Here is a 17,627-nt window from a genome sequence, read left to right on the forward strand (position 1 = left end):
AGGAAGCACAATAAGCAAGGAAGGAGACTGTTGAAGAGCAGAAATGAAAGAGAACAGAAAGCTCATGCAACACCATGTCATTAGGCAGTATTTTATGGTGGCTAGAGCACAAGCTCTGGAGCCAGACTGCCTGTGTTTAAATCCTGGCTCCCAGTGACTAGCTGTGTTATTCTGTTTCTTAACCTACTGTGTGCTAGTTTTTGCAACAGAACTCAAACACAAAGATGCTGTGAGGATTTAAATAATCACAGTGCCTGACATATAATGAACATTCACTCAATGAACGTAAGCTATTCCCACCATTCTGGTAATTGTTTAGCAAAGGAATCTGAAACTGGCCATGCTTGTTGGAAGCTCACTCTTTGCCAGGAATTGTACATATCTGACCTTACTTTATTTATTAGGAAACTAAGTCTTAGAAAGTTTCAGTAACTTTCCCAAGGTTACGCAACTAATTCTAGCCCAGTGAGAATTCAAACTCCAGTGGGTTGGATTCCAAAGCCATTGTTTTCAACAAAGATAATTAAGGACAAGGCCTGTAAGATTTCACAAGCTTCCTCTTGTATATTCTTTCCCTCCTCATAGCATGTAGCAGCAAACTCTTGCACGCCATAAAGTTCTGTATGGGAATGAAGAATGGGTACACCGCAGATTGAGAAGAGTAATTGGAAGGGTGGGAGAAGTCTTGGGAAGTGGCAAGAGTGATCAACCTGAGCTGAAATTCCACCTGAGTCCCTGGGACCTGTGGCAAAATAGGAGAGCATGGGAAGCTGCCCTGATATGAAAAATGCCTCTTGGTGATTTACAATAAGCAGTAAACTCTCAAGATAAGTTCCAGTTCTGTTTCTCAGTGCTTCTAAAATGCGTTGTAGTGTAAAACACAAAATGAATCCTATCAGTCAACAATTTCATACTTTCTCAATTATCACTTATTTGACGGCGTTTAAGTAAAGAAAGAATTTACTAATCTAAATTATTTCTTTTTTTAGAGTCCGCATTATATGTTAGGCAAGAAATCTTTGTCTTTATTGCAAAGACATTATTTCAACATAAGTTTCAAAATCTTGCAAATCGGCTACTTTCGTTTTGCCAATTTGCAAAAGAGTAACTTTACCAGTTTCTTTTGAAATTAACTTTCCGACTAAAAAGCTTCGCTTAACTAAGCGTACCTTTGCCGAGGTAACTTCTTCGACAAAATCAACTTAACATTAGGGGAGGGGAACACAAGTGTAGGAATTGGGTGGTAAATTTGACTCCAGAGGTTATGGAAGCATTGTGAGTTATTCTGAGCATGTGCCTGGGTTTTGATGAGAACCAACACTTGCCGGCGCACCTCCTATTTGCTTTTAAGTGTTAGTGCCCAGAGCTCTGACCTGGCCACTTTCGCTGCACGTGCGAACTCTTGCGGAAGGCCCAGCAACTCTGTCCCGAGGGTGGTTGACTCACCCAGCCGCCCACGTGGCCGTGGATGGCCTCAGGAGGCTCTGGCGGAGGCCCTGCCACCGCTGCTCGCGCACCCGGGGCGGTGCGGCGGTGGCTGCGACGCTGCAACCCACCAACGTCCTCTCCGTCATAAGGAGGGCGCCGCCGGCCCTGCGCCTCCGGCCCGGCTCCGCAATCCCTGGCAGCCGCACTTCCTGCCCAGAGTGCGCTGGCATCCCATTCCGGCCGGCTTCCCGCTACAGCCGCCCGCCGCGCGCCCCGCAGCATGCGAGCCCGACCAAAAGAAGCCGCAGAAGCGACCCTGGAAGGTGGCGCTCGCGGCTGCACAGGCGCACTGCCTCCCCGGCGCATGCGTCCAGGGGCCGACCCGCGCTCCCCGTCTCCGGTGACGTGGCGACGCGCAGGCGGAGCCACGGTCGGTAGCGGGCGGGTGGGTGGGGGAGGAAGAGCGAGGTGAGCAGGGACGTCAGAGTGGAGAGCGGAAGGTCAGGGAGGCTCGGAGCGGAAGTGAGACTAGGGAGTCTGTCCGCCATTGTGGACCCGAGGAGCGGAGAGCGAGAGGGGGAAGAGCAGCCTGCACGCCGAGCAGAAGGGCCCCCTCCACGGACCCCCGAGCGCGAGGCCGTCTTTCTGGCTTCTCGGCGAGCGGCGGCAGCGGCGGCGGCTGGATCAGTCACTCGGCCGAGGGCGGCAGCCAACTGCTGTGAGTGCACGGGGAGAGGCCCAGGCGGCGGCGGCGGCGGCGGCAGCAGCAGCTCTCGGGTTGCGGTGAAGAATGTCAGCCACTAGCGTGGATCAGGTGAGGGAGCAGAGGCCTCAGGCTCGGCGAAGGCCCGAGCCCCGGAGCTCCACCCTCGCGTGGGGCTCGGGCTCCTCCCCGTCGCCGCCGCTGCCGGCCCCATAACGGTGCTCTGGGCTCAAGTTGCTGCGGTCTTGCCTCCCGGGCCGGGGCGTGCGCCCTGCCCCCGAGCCTGCGGCCGAGGCGGGAGGCCGCGGGGCCGCGGTGGGTGGGGGAAGGACCGCTCCTAGGGGGCCTTAGGGCACATCTGAGGGCGGCCGACGTGGGGCTGAGACCAGGCGAGGTCTGGGAGACGGGTTTTGAGTGGCGGGTGGGAGGTTTAAAGACTGGGGGTGGTTGGGAAATTGGAGGCTATGGAGGATGTGGTGGGTTTTACTCCTACGCGGATTGTTGAAAATAACTTGTCTTTGATAATGTCTTTGATTAACACACTTTCTCTCTCTTTTTTCTTCTCATTATCACACCTTCCGTCTTGCTGCGCAGAGACCTAAAGGGCAAGGAAATAAAGGTGAGTTTGAATATTTTTCTCTTATTTCTTAATGTTGGTTCGATGTGACTTCTAAACTTTGAGAGGGCCTTTTTGCACCATTTTGGGGGTTGGTTGGTTGGTTTGTGTGTTTTGCAATGTATGTTTAGAGAAATATCATGGCTAAAGCAGCGAAATGCTGTCCCAAACTTCTGTGGTTCCCTTGCTTTGAAGCCACTTTCATAGAAACCAGAGTGGCAGGAGAAACAGTTTTCTTAGTTGTATCTCAGTTAAGGAGGTACTAGGAATGTGGTGACATGTCTTTAATTTTGCAGTTTATCTGTATTATGTAACTTCTGCCACAAAAATTTCTACAAACGTGTGCAGATAAGTGGACATGTTCGACATTGCTAGGTTACACTGGAGAATGCAACTCAAGTTGTATTCCATGTCACGTTAGTGAAAATCGTACTGTTAATCACTGGTTCTACTGAAGTCAGTTGCAATGAGGCAGTAACACCAGAGAGATCAAAACTGAACAGGCGCAGTCCTGGTGGCAAGGTGTGACTCAAGCTGGTATTTTAGAAAGGACTGAGAAGGAAATAGTTTGTGAGGTTTCTGCTACGGTGATATGATTTAGTCTTTAAAAAAAAAAAAAAAGTACTATTGAAAGTAAAGCATTAAAAAAAATAAGTGTATTTTGTGCCTCTTAATATGGAAAATACAGTCAACTGACTGAAACATTATGACATTAATCATGTGACATTAGTAAGTATAGAACAATAACTGCTTTCTTGGGACAGTGCCAATTAACATTACAGTGAATTATATATTTATAACATTTTGTAATAGGCCTTGATATCAGACTAAATAGAATTATGTTTCCTGTTTTTTATTTCAGTAGTATGGTATTACCTAAAAAATAAGATGTACAGTAGCTTTTGAGATACAAGTTCACAGTCTTTATTGGTGTTCTTTATACTCTTAGTGTTTTTATTTGCCTTTGCAAATTCGAAAAGAATAGGTTTTGAGTATTCAACTCAGTTAATTTTCTTTGAGTTGTAGTGCATTTTATTTGAGAATTTGTACATACCAGATAAATGGCACTGTATCAGATACCATGAATTTACCATGAATTTCTTTTGATTAAGGATGTATTTTTGGGGAGTATGTACGTATTTAGAAATTTCAGTTTTTAATTTTTAGAGGTAAAATTTTAATCTTAGAATTATTTTCTGTTGTAAGCATAAACTTCAATTCGATGTTGTTTATTTTAAATGTTTTAAAATATTCATTTGTAAATTTGAAAAGAATGATCCATTAATTTTTTTTTTTTTTGCTAGTCTGCTCATGAGGAAGTATATAGACTTGGAGATATATGAAATCTGTGGTCATTATTGCCTAGCATAAATTATTTTATCCTAGATCTGTGGGGAGGTGGCACTTTGCAAGGCTATTTGAAATGCTAAGTGTTTTGTGTTACCTGCTCTAAGGTAAGTATGCAAGTTCAATGAAGTACATACTTGTTTGACAAAACAACATAAAGCATCTACAGCATTGTAAGCCATTACTGAACTAATCTGTGATATAGTCATTTCACTTAGGTGGTATCTTTGATGTTATAGTTGTAAATTACCTATGACACTATTGCATATTGACTATAAATATTTTTTGGTTATTAAAATTTTTTTGATCCGTCAGTGTAACCTCTTTTAGATGTATTTAGACACACAAAAGTATTTATTTGGATAGCTCTTTATTCTAAGAAATTTTCTTTTTTTCACCCTCATTGTCCCGTTCATAGTTTTATCCATGGATAGAACGATGGACTGGGATCACTAGGAGACCTGTGTTCTAATACTTCCTGTGGCTACTGACTTGCCAAGTGAGCTTGAACACATTGCACCTTTTGGTCAGAATTTCCCCTTCTATCTGTAAAACGAAAGTGGTAATTCTAGCTGTAAATCCTATTGTATGTTATGAGGAATGACAATTACGGGAGTCCACTGCTCTGGTGGCCATTTTATTTGCTGGATTTATTTTCACCTGCCTCACCTCATCTATTTTTAAGGTGCAGGGAGACTTTTTCTAAGACATGGCAGGAGGGAAAAACTCTACTGGCCTAAAAGTATTGGTAATCATTTAAGATGCTTTAAAATGGTACATGCCACAAGTGCACAAATACACATATACATTACTTGTATTTTTATGCCCCTGCAGGGAGAATTACAAGGCGAAGGCAGCACTCCAGTGAACTGATACAAGTAGCTATGTGTGTGTTTGAGAAAAACTCCTGTGACTTAGCTGACTTGGTTTTCAAGCTAGTAAAAGTGTTTTACAGTTATTCTGTTTACTTTTGTGAAGCAGAAAGCAAAGTTATTTTTCTTGAACTACAGCCTGAGTGGTTTAAGAATATGAGTACTAAACTTGAATTCAGACCTTCTCAAACAGAAAAAATATATGTTGCTGAGGAGTTGTCAGAGTTCTGAAAGCAGAATCCTCTTCAGTTGACTTACTATAATTTCAGAGATGCTGTATTTCTTTTCTGAATTATCTTCATTTGACAGTGTTAGCCTAACACCTGTCTTTAGTGTTTTTGATTTTCTAAGGCTTTTTTCCCTGCATATCCTTAACGATATGCACTAACAGCTAAAATGTGAAAGGAATTCTGTATCAATCTCTTTGTGAGGCAAAAATGCTTTCATAGTATACGTTGTAATTCTGGGTGTACTTTTTTTGGAAGTTTGAGTTCTTTTTAGTTAATAGATTTTCCTTATATTAAATATTAGAACTCTTTTATTATATGTGGCTAGGGTAGTACTGAAGCTTAGTAGAAATTTAAGGCTAGTTAACTATTGGTCCTTTATTTATTTATTTACTTATATCGGTCTGTAATTTAAAATTGGTATTATATCACTGTTTTTTATTAATAAGTAGAAGTTTTGCTTGCTAGGATAAAAGGGAACCTCTCCTTTTCCCGCAGGCACCACAGATAAAAGTGTCAGATCCCATACTCCTAGTAGTCTTGCTACCAACTTTCTCCTGTGCCTTAAGTGTAAAAATAGACCAGTACATGGAAAGGAGTTTATCTTTGCCCTCCTCTCTCCCCCATCCCTTTCCAACAGAGGGACAGAATTGCTTGGTACAACTGCAGGTTAAAAGAATTAGGTTGAATTTGGCTGTTATTTAGTGTTTCAGAAAAGTAGTAGAAAATGCAGTATTCTTTTCTGTCCTCTCCCCGCACTCCCTCTGGAAATGATTGCTAAGCACTTTATTGTCATTTTAGGCTTCATTTTATTATTAATCCTCAAAACATTCCTGTAAGGAGATAGAGGGTATATGGTATTGTCGCTGTTTTTGTAGGTGGGAAAACATGATGCACAGATCTGTTGACTTTCCTAACTTGATGTAGTCAGGACCAGAGCAAAGAATCACCTGGCTCCTAAGGCCCATGTTCTATCTTGATTTGACTCTGCTTCATAGAGCAGAGGAAACAGGCGAAGAATCATGTAAGTCATCTGTTCTTTTTTCCCTGAAGAACTTGTACAGACTATGGAACTGGCTTGGATTTCTTTACTATTTAATGGCTTTCAGGTTCCAAGACATTAGTTTGTCATTAAGTAATGTTCAAAAACTGCAGTCTTTAAGACAGCTGAATTTCTTAAGGAAAGGTATGGTTTTGAAACTCAAGGGCTAGCTTATTCAGATCCTAATTTAATGCAAATCGCTTGTCAGTGTTTGTGCAGTACTTTTGATTAAATATTTTTTCCTTAGATTGACGTACTCTTTGAATAATCTTTTAGGACTTTTTAGACATATTCATGCATCACGTACGCACAGACTGTATATTTACTTAGTACATGAGAATATTTTGTTCTTAGTCTCAGCATCTTAGAATTAGAAGAGAAAGAATAGAACAGAGGAAATGAGTAAGAATAGCACTGTAATATACATTTAGATGGATTTTAAGGGGGTACTTTTTTTTTGTTTACTATATGAGCAGTATGGGCTAAATTTCTGAGAATCTAATGAATATAAGAAATAGATAGGTGTAATTTTGAAATGGGTAGCTGTGTCAGATAATAGTATGTACTAGTGTAATAGTCCAATAGTGTAGTGAAGATTTTTTTTCAAGAGAGACTAGACAGACCCCTTTGATGAAGGGGTGGTAAAGGAGAACAGGTATGTTAGAATCTTGTGGGCTGAAATGATTAGCCCAGCAGAAATAACCTAAGGTACCACCTCTTTATTTTTGGTTTTAGTGGCTGTTAACCTGTTTAAATTCTAGGGAGCATATTTAGTTCAACCTTGGCTCTAATGCAATCCTTACCAAATACAGTTAAACCACCCCGGTGGAGCCAGGATCAAGGTGACCTTCATGTTGCTCTTTTGATATTTGAGGGCAATGTAGTATCATAAGAGGTCTACTTTGAAGGCTTCACAGAGTAGTATCATTTCTTTGAGTGATCATCCCTACTCAGTGGGTGGCAAAGAACTAAGGTATTTCACCTATCTTTGCTCCCGTGCCACTGTCAGCTTATAATACTACATTTTTGGTTATCTAAACTCTTTGGAAAAATTAGGGTAAATCAAAATGTAATGATGCTATAGAGAAACACACAACTTAAATCCATACCCCCAGCTTTAATTTATAATACTTTGTGACACTGTATTTTTAAGCAATAAATTTTCACATACTGCAGGGTTTTTTTTGTTGTTGTTTCTGAGGGATTAGTCAACATCCGTTAGAAACTTTCAGCTTTTTTCATCTCGCATGTGTTTCAAAAGTAGAATAGACAGTGTCATTATATCAAGTTTTAGCCTTGTAAAACTTCTGTTTATGTGGTCCTAAAGAATTTTTAGTCTTATTTGGATCTTGTAATATTTTATGTCAAATAATATCCAAGATTATTGAATACTGTCATTGAATCCTGAGATCAATGAGGTAGGTACTAATAATAACCTCTTTGTATAAAGAGAGAGAGTTAGGCTGAGTCACTAACTAGATATCACTCAGCTTCTCAGTGTTAGAGTTGGGATTGGAACCCAGGACCTTCTTCTAGTCTGTATTCAAAAGCCCTCTGAGACAGCAGTCAGAATGACAGTTTTATAGAGCATTTTTGGAAATGATCTCTGAACAAGTAAGGCATTATAAACTATTCTCTGGTTTTCTTATGTGTTGGAAGAACAACCATGGTTCTCTTTAGTGTCTTAACTTTATTTGTGCTTCCAAGTGAAAGTCTTTATAATATTTTGGTTTAGAATTAAGACCCCTTTTCTTTAGATTTTTTATAATTTATTCATTGTGATAACTGCTTCAGTGAACTTTAGCCACTTTCTTTAAGACATTTACTCTGACTTTAGTTACAAAGAAAGTTAATTTCGTTCTTTATTTGCCTTTATTGGACTAATATAAAGATATAACAAAGGTAGAGAACATTCAGGATTCTATGATCTACAGCACTATTTGAAGTTATTTTAGATTCAAATATAATATTAGGGAACCCTTCCAACAATTTAATTGCTTACTACCATGTTGATATTGGGGTGTTTACATTATGTTTTTGGTAATGGGAGGTGTATATAGTTTATGTAATCTTGGGTATATACAAGCTTTGTAAGTTTTTGGTGACACATAAATATTTGTATCTAAATCAAGTTAAATTTCTAAGAGGATTTTTTAATGAAAAGAACAACTCAGGATAACTTTTTCTGAGTTGGTCGAAAAATACTGAAAATTTTAGGTTATTCTGTCAGTTTCATAAAGGTAATTACCACACATCTAATATAAACATATTTTTTAGTTTCAGTACAAAACGGTTCGATTCATCAAAAAGATGCTGTAAATGATGATGATTTTGAGCCATACTTAAGTAGCCAGACAAATCAGGTAAGTCTGACAGTCCCATATTTAGGAAATTAAACTTACATTAGTATTTATTGATTTTTCAAATAGATGTCTTAATTGAATGAGGCTAACCATAACATGTATTAATCTAGTGTGCCTGCATAATAGTGAATAGCAGTTGCAGCTTTGTGGTACAGGAGAATTCTTTAGAAATTCTACCTGGCTGAAACTAGAGTGCGAAATACAAAGATTTGAAGATGGACATTATTTGTATGCAGTATGGTTAGATTTTTTTTGAACGTTGAATTTAACCTTCTAATGTCGCTGCCATGTCTTTATAGCCAAAGCAAATTACAAGATTTAATTAGCTACACATTTGTGGGAAAGGACTAGTTTATGCCTGAAATTTTTGGTTAATATAGTGTTTTCTTTTCCAATTTGAGTTTTGTTGGTAATTAAAGTTTTAATACAACTAGGTAACGTAGCGAATAGAAGACTTTATAAACATGCTCGCCTTCTATGTTATAGGCTTGGAGAATTTCATAAAATCAAATAACTGGTGACTCTTGAGGTTCTTTTATGTTCGGATTTTTCACAAATAATCCTGTGAATTTGTAAACAGGTATAATTTAGATTTCAGCATTGAAAAACGAGTATTCTTTGGTCTCTATATACCATATCTGCATCCGTTTGTTTATTAATAAAAATACGTCCTCACTAGCAATAAATTTAAAAAAGAAACTTTCATTGTTAACTAGTGTCTTGGGAGAGAATATTCTGGAATGAAAACTGCTTTTGTTGTTTTGCTTAAAAAACAGTAGATGAAAAATGTACCTTGAAATCTTAACCTCTAGATTTTGTTTACATTGTAAAAGAATAAGGAACCAAATATTACTGCAGACCTTTACAGTTGTAGGGAAAATTTGAAAAGAAGTAGTTCCCAATTTGTGGTATGTAGGATTATTTTCAGTAGGGAAAATTTGAAAAGAAGTAGTTCCCAATTTGTGGTATGTAGGATTATTTTCAGGACTGTGGAGCGCCATGGTTATGTTCAATCTGATCTACCTCTTGGTCATTTTCTTGTTAACCACCCCCTCCTATCTGTTGATCTACATTCCTAGCTTATGTTGGGAGGGAGTAAATAAATGAGAAAATAAAAATGGGTGATAAAATCTATGAAAGTTTGGCTGCTCATAAAAGAATGAAAAAATTCATTCCATACTTAAATAATCTAATTTTCTGATCTCAATAACAGATATTTACTTTCCACCTGAAGGTTGTCAAAGAATGCTATCACCGGAAAATAGAAGAAGATCTTTGTTTTGAATTGTAGTGCAAGGTTTAAAAGAAATATATACGATATTCTATTATATTTGGGCCCATACAGTAATCTCGGTTAACATCTCTTATGGCAGTGTTTCCAACTTTTTTTGAGTTTGCCAACTTATTTTGAGAAATTCTGATACTATGAGGTATAGTAGATATTTTCTCAAAAAGGTCTTCGTGATCAGATAAATTTTTGATATTGTTTTAAATTTTAAATATTTGAATTTTTTTGCTACTTGATTTCATACTCGACTATAATAAAATGATCTTCTAAAGCAAGGATGCAGTTATGAAGATCCTCTGACTTACTTGTTCAGCCTCTGTTTTCAAGGAGTTTTAATGGAATTTAAATGTTTGAAAATTACAACCAGTAAGAATCCTCTTGTTTTACTTGGTAACAGATCTTGTATAATTTATTTGTCACAGGGGCTTAGAGGATTGGTTTTTTTGGCATTCCACAGAGGTGCTTCAGGTCTGCCTAGGGAAAACCAGGGAAGGGCACCCGTGATCCCACCCATGCAGCAACCAGAGCTGTGCCCTTCCTTCTTTTGTCTGTTTTATATATTGGAATTCTGCATAAAATTGCACTTGTAAAAAAAAACTTTCAAAGTTTCAGAAAACCATTATTTTTTTAAGAATTAAAAGTATTTATGTAGTGAACCCAATTTTAAGTTTGTCTCATAAAAGTTTCCTTATGTTGGGATAAAAATACCTACAAAGGTTTGTTTTAATGTGGTGTTTAAATAGAAGGTTTTAGGTTTTATATTAAATTGTTATTATAATTTGAATGTATATTCATATACTGTTTATTTTTTTTATAAATTTTTTTTTTTAACGTTTATTTATTTTTGAGACAGAGAGAGACAGAGCATGAACGCGGGAGGGTCAGAGAGAGGGAGACACAGAATCTGAAACAGGCTCCAGGCTCTGAGCTGTCAGCACAGAGCCCGACGCAGGGCTCGAACTCACGGGCTGTGAGATCATGACCTGAGCCGAAGTCGGCCTCTTAACCAACTGAGCCACCCAGGCGCCCCTCATATGCTGTTTAAAGAGAAGTTTTAAAATTTGATGCCAGTAAGGGTGTATTATCCTCCCTCTCCTAGTCAGTACTAGTGAACAGGTTTTAGCAATTATGTTTCTGTAATACTAAAAATAATTATCTGTAATCAGGGCACACATTTACCTTTTAAGGGGTACTAACACTGGAATGTTGAAAACTGGGTTTATTGGAGATAAAAATTGAAAATTACCTGAAATCTTAGGAGTTTCACAATTTAATCTTAGGAGTACAAGAATTCAAGTTACTCATAATAACACCTAGGTAAAAGAAAATTTTTTAAAATGGACCTTTTAAAGCAGGTTCGTGAAAACTAGAATTGTTGGTGAAATATCTCAAGTAATTATTCACAGATTACAGTTATGCAAGCATTTATATTTCCTTGCTCTGATCTAGCTGGTAATTGTTTAATTAAAAATTTTTGCAGTTAGATGTGTAATGTATCTTTAAAATTAAATGCCTTCATCTGGTTTTAGTATTATAAATAACAAAAATGAATCTTTTATCTGGAAAAGTGGTGAATGTTTTTGGCTAATGATTTAAATTGTTTTGTATACTTAGATCTAATTCGTATCAAACCTAGGGATACTTTAACACAGGTTGTTGGCCTTCTGTGGTAGAGTATTCTGTTTTCTAGTGCTCAGTTTCTTAAGGGATAATTTTTATAGTAATTTAGAAAGTAAATGTTCGTCCTTCAGGTCTTAAAATTAGTCTTCTAAAGTTCCTCAGAATAATCTGATGATTAAATTGATTGGAAAATTCAGGTTTAACTGGTACTGTTACAGATGCCATGGAATATATGCATACAAATTTGAAGAATAAGTTGGAAAAATGAAGGTTGAGCTTGTCTGCTTGTATATATGGGGAAATAAATTCCTAAGCATGTTTATCAGAGAAGTGGCATGGAGAGTAAGAAAGTAAAAAATATTTTGAGTTTTGTTATTCTGAAAACTGCCCTTAAAGTTTGCATTATCTCTGCCTGTTGGAATGATTTTCTAACTAATAATTCTATATTGCCACTCAGCAGTCCTCTTAAAGTCCGAGTCTGATTGTGTCACTGTCATGTTAAAGAGTAACCACAGCTTCACAACAGTGGATACGCTTATTATATGAATGGCCTTACAATTGCTCCATTTCCCTCATCTTTGGTCAGCTTTCTCCATCTAATTTGCTTGGGGAAATAGGACTCATTATTTTCTGGGAAAATAAGTATTTTCTGAATATCTTCCTTTATGATCTGTTTTGTATTTGTGTATATGATTTATACACAGACATACACAGACTCATGTCTATCCCTTCATGATTCTTTTCTCATTCTCCCAGAAAGTTTTGCTTTGGTTGTACTTCCATTATAGTACCTGTCAAGTTGTAGTGCACATGTGTCTTCCTCACTAGACCTGGGAAGTGTTCCAGGTCAGAGACCATGTTCATCTTTGTGTCTCCAATGACTGGCATTGTATCTAGGACATAGTAGGCATTAAGTATTGAATGAACGGATTGGGTTATCTGCTAGAATTAAGGAACAAAGAATTACAGTTGATGAAATATTTAGGTTAACTGGGTACCATGTATAAAACATTTTTTGTGACATCCTTATGATTAGATATGTGTAGAGTATACTTTTTGAAAAGCACAATAATATTTTTTAAAGTATTAGGAGAAAATACACATAAGCATTAAAAGTATACTAGACATGACCCTCGAGGTCATGACCTGAGCCAAAATCAAGAGTCAGACGCTTAACCAACCAAGCCACCCAGGTGCCCCTTCACTTAACTTTTTAATACAGAAGTGATTTCTGGAGTTTGAAGTACCTCAGGTTCTTAATGGAAAAGTTTTTGTTTTTCTCCTTACAGAAGTACTTTTATTGGTGAATTGTGCCTTTTCTATTTTAATTGAACTTATGAGACATTTATAGTCTTCTTTCTTGGAAGGAAAGTTAAAATGGATCTTAGGTTGCTATAAGTGAAAGACTGGTTATAATTGAGTTGTATTAAAATGTGTCAAGTCAGAGCAGTGATCTTGAACTTCTTGCTCAGATTTTCTTAGAGATACTAGAAGAACAATTGATCTATTTCATAAGGCTAAGGAATAATAATTAGAAATGATTTAAAAATGCTAAGGAAGATCTTTTAATCTTTTCTGTATTTTAGTTTCCAAGTTAAAAAAAAAAAAACACAAAACTAAAGGTAAAAGGCTTAAGCTCCCATACTTTATATCCATATAGCTCTTTGTAGTTAACAGAGTAGATTTTTAAAATCTTTACAATTGATAAGACCAGCAGGTGTTACTCCCATTTCACCACCAAAGAGTCGGGGTTAGAGAAATATGATCTGAGAGATCACTGACACAGAAAGTAAAAGATTAAAGAATTGAGTCTGTGTCCTTAGCTACTACATCCCAACAGCAGTTTATACTCTTAAGATATGGACTAGGTCTGAAATTATATCATGTGTTTGGTGATTAATTTACATTTTAAAGGGGTAAGTTGTAGTCACAAATGTAACTGTCGTTGATTGAATACTTAATGTGTTTTAGACACTGTATCTTTATTTCCTTTTAGTAGATGAGAAAAAAATTCAGAGTTTAAGTAACTTGGCTACTTTCACATAGCCGATGAGTACCTGGTTTGTGATTAGAGTTCAGATACCTCATGACTTCACTTCAACCTTAGGTTAAATGGCCTCCCCAGATTGTTTCTAAGTTTATGCTGTGGGTAAAGGGTCTGCAGATCTCTTCTTATAAGTATCTTTCGTTATAGCCAATGATTGTGCCATCACCTGTATTTACCTATTGTTATTTTTCCCCTTCCAAATAGTTTTTTGATAATGAGGGAAACATCAAACATTTCAACATCATTTGGTTTAAAGATTGCATATCTTTATCAAAGAATATAGTAAAATTTAACTATAACTGACCAATTTACAAATAATGAATAAATTATTCAAGTGATTATTTGAACATAAACTGTTCAGTTGATTATGTCTCATTATAACCAGGTTTGAAGTAAAAGGTGAAAGTAAGTTTTGAGTTGTTTTTTTCCATCATCAGTAAGTGGAACTTTTGTTCCTCTTCACTACCAAGGTACATTCCTCTAATTGATATTCCACTTAGCTAGCAATTAAAAACTTATCTTAAATTTAGCAGAACATCTTTTTTAATATTACTGTTGAAGCTCTACTAATTCAAAATGTGTTGACCGTATCTTTTAAACTCTGAAAGTTTCCTATAGTTTTTTCTTTCTCTTTTTCTTTTTCTTTTTCTTTTTCTTTTTCTTTTTCTTTTTCTTTTTCTTTTTCTTTTTCTTTTTCTTTTTCTTTTTAATGTTTATTTTTGAGAGAGACAGTGTGAGCAGGGGAGGGGCAGAGAAAGAGGGAGATACAGAATCCGAAGCAGGATCCAGACTCTGAGCTGTCAGCATGGAGCCCGACGTGAGGCTCAAACCCACAAATTGTGAGATCGTGGCCTGAGCTGAAGTCGGATGCTTAACCGACGGAGCCACCCAGGTGGCCCTCTATAGTTTTGCTCTTACTAGAACCCAAAATGAAGCCTTGCCTTTAGAATCTGGTTAAGTACTTTCATGGGGCTAAAACTGCTGAAAGAATTGGAAAAATAAATGGTTAGTGTTGTTTGATAAACTGCAGAAAGCAGGCCAGTTACCCACTATACTGATGAAGTGTAGGTGGTGGAAATAACACTGGACAGCTCTATAATCAGATCGGGGACAGCAGTGTGCCTGCTTATTAGCCAGAGCTGTCCTTTTGGTAGCCCTCATGACTAACAGAACGCATTTTAAAGTAATTTAAACTTGCCGTTTTTACAAAGTCTGTAATTGAGAGGTGAAGGAGTAAAAATTACGATTAAAAAAACAATGGAAAAGATCTCTAATAAAAGCCCCCACACCTAAAAGTGTTTGGGCCTGTTCCAGCCCCACAGGTAACAGAGTTGGCGAAATTTGTTTCCCCGGTTTCCAAAGAAAATTGGCTCTGGTTTTTTAGGAATGAGTACAGATGAGACCATCAGTTAAAACAGGGTGGACAAACTATAGCCCAGGGATCAGATCCACTCTATGCTCTGCACTCTGAAAAAACCCCTAAGCTAGCAGCCTATTTACCCTTTGGCCTTTAGTTTGCTAACCTCTGAATTATTATGGTTACAGATAAGTTAGGAACTTGGTATGTAACTGTGTGAAATTTCTTATCTGTGATGGTGAAATAAGAATATTCAACATAAGTTAGAGGTGTAATTTTGCAAAAAATTTGATTATGAAGAGTTCAACTTTAAAAACTTTCTACCTGGTCTGATTTTCCACTCCCACAATAGGTAAGGAATTACTGAGTCCACATTTAATGCCAACATTTTAAGTTAAGACTTTGAAACTGATTACGCACACTCTAGTATTCTTCCCTAATGTGGAATTTATTCACTTCCCTGTATTTTATGTCTTTTTAACTGTAGGTTTTCTTTTAGAATGAATGTATCTGTGTTTTTCAGAAGCAGGCATTCAATAAGTGCTTGGGTGAAGTAAATAATAAACTAATAAATAAAAGGATAGTTTTAGTAACTTTAAGCTGAAAAAAGATAACTTAAAAAATATTTTAATCTATTATGCATGTTATATTGGCTGACCTGTTCATTTTTATTAAGCTTTTTGGAGTTTTATGTCATGGGGACGTCCTTGTCAGTGTGAAGCCCTATGAGTGCTTTTATTTTTAATAAATAATTTAGTGATCAGATTATACACACGTGAGTGTGTGTGATCTTCATGGCTACTAAGTTTAATAATCGTTACTAATTTTTTCAAGAAGTTTTTCTTTGCAAACCATCGTTGGTGATTTTGAGCTTTCCTGAAAATTTCTCTAGTATTAAATATAGCAGTCAGTATTTCCAGTGTTGGTCTGTACGACGATGCCAGTACTGTTGTGGTTTCAAAGATGTTCTTCATTTCCTTCATATTAATATTCTGAGCATTATATAGGTAATAATTAGCTAATACAGTTGAAGAATATACTCAACTAAATTAGTCAACAGTAACCCATTTATTTCCCGTTCTGAATGTAGTTAAAATATACTTGTATCAAGTATATTTTAAGAGTCATTGTTTTTTCTTTAAATAGTACTAAGTGACAGAATTGTGTTTTTATTTTGTTTTGTTTTGTTTTTTTTTTAATTTTTTTTTTCAACGTTTATTTATTTTTGGGACAGAGAGAGACAGAGCATGAACGGGGGAGGGGCAGAGAGAGAGGGAGACACAGAATCCGAAACAAGCTCCAGGCTCTGAGCCATCAGCCCAGAGCCCGACGCGGGGCTCGAACTCATGGACCGCGAGATCGTGACCTGGCTGAAGTCGGACGCTTAACCGACTGCGCCACCCAGGCGCCCCCAGAATTGTTTTTTTTGTCTTTAAGACCAAGCATTGCTGGAAATGCTCAATAAATCTGTGTCATAATTAGTAATTTCAATGCAACTTTTATTTGTCTTAAGTTACTTTTTTTTTTAATGTTTGTTTCGAGAGAGAGAATGAGCAGGGTAAGGGCACAGAGAGAGACTGAGAGAGAGAGAGAGAGAGAGAGAGAGAGAGAGAAGGAGAGAGAGAGAGAGAATATCCCAAGCAGGCTCTGCAGGGGCCAGTGCGGGACTCAAACTCATGAACTGTGAGACCATGACCTGAGCAGAAATCCAGAGTCAGAAGGTTAACCAACTGAGCCACCCAGGCACCCCTCTCTTATTTTTATATCAGTTTTATTGGAATCATTGCAGAAGACAAAATATTAAGTTAACTTTCTCATAGAGGACAATTTTGACAGTTGCAAAGTGTGTCACAAGTAACTTCATAATAATAAAATATGTCAATTGCCAGTGATAGGCCCTTAAAAGAATGTCATGTGAATACCAGGTAGTATCTATGATGTTATTGTCACACGTTTATATTGATATACTTTCTTGGTGGTAGAGAAGTGGTGGAAATACTTTCTTGAGTGGAAGAGAGTAACAACAACAAAAAAAGCTAAATACTTTGCTCTAGGAACTTTGAATAAGAATGCCTATGTAAATTAAGTGAACAGTCAGCCTTCAGAATGGTATTCATCCTCGAAAGGTGACTTCCAGTTGTCCTGATTAGGTATTAGCTTAATTCTTGCATTTTGCTTAATTCTATACATTCAGAGGTCTGTTCAATGCTTTAAAAAATCATACCTAAACCAAAGGGTGAAAATCTATTATCAGACATGTTTTTGGCTTAAACCAATTTTAAAATAAATCCTTAAAATGTTTGTTTTTTACATTGGCTAGTAACAAGTTTGAGGTTTTTTTCTTTAAATAGAATTTGGTGTTTTCTTTTATGGCAAATCATTAAATGAATCATTAGTTACTATTCACAAGTAAACATTGATTTAATTGCAGTAATTCTGGAAAAAATTGCAGGAACTCAATATTTCTAAATTAAAATTCTGATTAGGAAGGTGATAGTTTATTGGGTAAAATTCAGAATTAGAGTCTAAAAAGCGGCACCTATTATCCCACCATTTAGAAACCACAGTAAGGATTTTGTTTTGATTTTTTTTCAAAATGAGCAAGACAAAACAAAAAGAAGCAAATTTGGATCATGCCATAGGTATAATCTTGTCATTTTTTTCTTCTCATAGTGTGAGCATTTCTTTTTTTTTTAAATTTTTAATGTTTATTTTTG

General features: G+C 37.0%; 1 protein-coding gene across 6 annotated transcripts in view; it reads left to right on the forward strand.

Moving 5' to 3' along the window:
• Nucleotides 1-1,756: 1,756 nt before the first annotated feature.
• Nucleotides 1,757-17,627, forward strand: part of YTHDF3 (YTH N6-methyladenosine RNA binding protein 3) — a 40,501-nt gene continuing 24,630 nt past the window's right edge. Inside the window, exons 1-4 of one of the 6 annotated variants that reach the window (XM_043601147.1) lie at nucleotides 1,897-2,242; nucleotides 2,726-2,750; nucleotides 6,072-6,217; nucleotides 8,513-8,598. In XM_043601147.1, the coding sequence (XP_043457082.1) occupies nucleotides 6,160-6,217; nucleotides 8,513-8,598 (144 nt within the window). In that variant the 5' untranslated portion in view covers nucleotides 1,897-2,242; nucleotides 2,726-2,750; nucleotides 6,072-6,159. Of the gene's footprint in view, nucleotides 2,243-2,348; nucleotides 2,526-2,725; nucleotides 2,751-6,071; nucleotides 6,218-8,512; nucleotides 8,599-17,627 lie in introns of those variants that run through there. The other 5 variants (XM_043601148.1, XM_043601149.1, XM_043601150.1 and 2 more) reach the window with 5 other exon arrangements.

The sequence above is a fragment of the Prionailurus bengalensis genome, chromosome F2 (assembly GCF_016509475.1).
Source record: "Prionailurus bengalensis isolate Pbe53 chromosome F2, Fcat_Pben_1.1_paternal_pri, whole genome shotgun sequence".
In the NCBI taxonomy this organism is placed as follows: domain Eukaryota; kingdom Metazoa; phylum Chordata; class Mammalia; order Carnivora; family Felidae; genus Prionailurus; species Prionailurus bengalensis.